Raw genomic sequence first — 2,063 nt, forward strand, 5'->3', positions numbered from 1 at the left:
ACTATGTAGGAAACATCAAGAAGACGCTAGCAAGATTAATGCAGCTTAGTTAATTTAGAATTAAGTTAACAACTTTTAAGTTGGAGTGACATATTTAAGAGAACTTATAAATTTGGTATTTATTTAAGAATAATATTATATTTAGGTACTTATTTGAAAAAAAGGTTAGCACTAGGCAAATCATTATAAGAAAAGTATTTAATTACAATAACTACACAATAATAATTAATTTATACATTTCTTTTTAAGCAATTTTATTATATAATTTTATTTATTTACACATAGTTTAACTATTTAATAAAAAATTTAAAACTTAAAGCATGTACATTCACGTGCAAAGCACGTGCATTATACTAGTTCCCATTAAATAGTTCCCATTAAATATGGAAGCGGATTTTCAAAAGTTGAGCACATAATTATATCGTTCCAGATTGATTGTATGTAACAACTTGATTGATAGTGTCACACATCGTTGTGTATTGCAGAATTCATACTCATTAATCTCTTCAAATATATGGTTGTCCGCTAGTGTTGGTTGTTTGGCAAATTGATGTGAAATTCTAAAATAAATAATGAGATGGGTAACTTACACCAATCCCCCATGAACTTTTAGTGTTTTGCTATAAACCTCTACGAATTTTCAAAATCGCACTAAACCCTCAATAACTTTTACAGAAAAGGTCCAATATCTTTTGGTTAAATTACACTAAACCGCAAGTAAGCTTCAAAATGCCTTTTTGTGTTGTTTTTCGTTTTAATTTATGGGAGTTACCTGCAAAATATAGAAACTTATCGGGGGTTTTTGTAAAACAGAAAAGTTACTGGGGATTTAGTGCGATTTTGGAAGTTTACGGCAAAATGCTATAGTGTGATCTAGCCTATAATGAGAAAGGGAAGGGTCAAAGCAAGCAGTCTGATGATAAACAACAAACTAAGTGGATAAATGGCCGTGTGGTTAACTTTGCTAGCCAAGAAGCCTAACGTACGCCATCAATCTGAACGTTACCCCTCCAGCTATTCCAACGCTATAAAACCCTACGCGCTCAAAATTGGAAAGACCACAACGAACTTTAGAAACATTTACCTGTAGCAAGATGGCAACTGCTAGATTTCCTCAATTAGCAATAATGGCTTTTGCTCTGCTCGCAGCGCTCTCAAGCCTAAGTCTCGTAGCCTCGCATCGATTCATGGTCGGATCCTGCCGTGCCAGCGGGCATTTGCGAGGGAAGACCGGCCACTGCAACACAGAGAATGACTCTGACTGCTGCGAAGCAGGTAAGATGTACCCTCAGTACCGCTGCTCTCCTCCAATCACGAGCAACACCCGTGCGACGATGACCATCAACAGCTTTGCCAAGGGTGGTGATGGAGGAGGCCCGTCTGAGTGCGACAACAAATACCACAGCGACAGTGAAAAGGTGGTTGCATTATCAACTGGCTGGTACAATGGAGGAAGCCGATGCTTGAACTACATCAACATCAACGCTAATGGTAAGTCGGTGAGAGCCAAAGTGGTGGATGAGTGCGATTCTGTGCACGGCTGCGATGCTGATCATGACTTCCAACCGCCATGCCCCAATAATATAGTAGATGCATCCCCAGCGGTGTGGAAGGCGTTGGATATACCGGAGTCTCAAGTGGGGGACTACGACATTACCTGGTCTGATGCCTGAACAATATTTGTGCGTTTACCAATCGGTATTTGAGGCTCAAGGCTGTTTGTTATTGCGGCAACTAAACATGGTGCTAAATCTATATTGTGTGGCATTGTTATCTTTATTGTGCGGTACTGTTACTTAGTGTATGCTAGTAGTTTTCATTTCCAGGATGCATATATGGGATAAATTTTACAATCTGATGCTTGTTTCTGAAATTGACTGTGTATATGATATATATATTATAAATATGCGCCAAGCTTTCCGAGTTAATTAACTTGCAATTTCTTGATTACAATTTTCTAGTACTAGAGCCGTTTAGTGATGGGAATTAGGATTAAATTTACTTTCCAAGTTTTGATTTGTAAATCATGATTAATTCTGTTTTTTCAATAATAAAAGTATACG

The 2,063-nt window shown here is 37.5% G+C and overlaps 1 protein-coding gene across 1 annotated transcript; it reads left to right on the forward strand.

Annotated features, from left to right (window-relative positions):
• On the forward strand, nt 1,095-1,673 carry LOC109841870 (putative ripening-related protein 1). Its single transcript, XM_020410800.1, has one exon. The coding sequence runs from the start codon at nt 1,095-1,097 to the stop codon at nt 1,671-1,673; it is 579 nt and encodes a 192-aa protein (XP_020266389.1).

The sequence above is a fragment of the Asparagus officinalis genome, chromosome 5 (assembly GCF_001876935.1).
Source record: "Asparagus officinalis chromosome 5, Aspof.V1, whole genome shotgun sequence".
Taxonomy (NCBI): Eukaryota; Viridiplantae; Streptophyta; class Magnoliopsida; order Asparagales; family Asparagaceae; genus Asparagus; species Asparagus officinalis.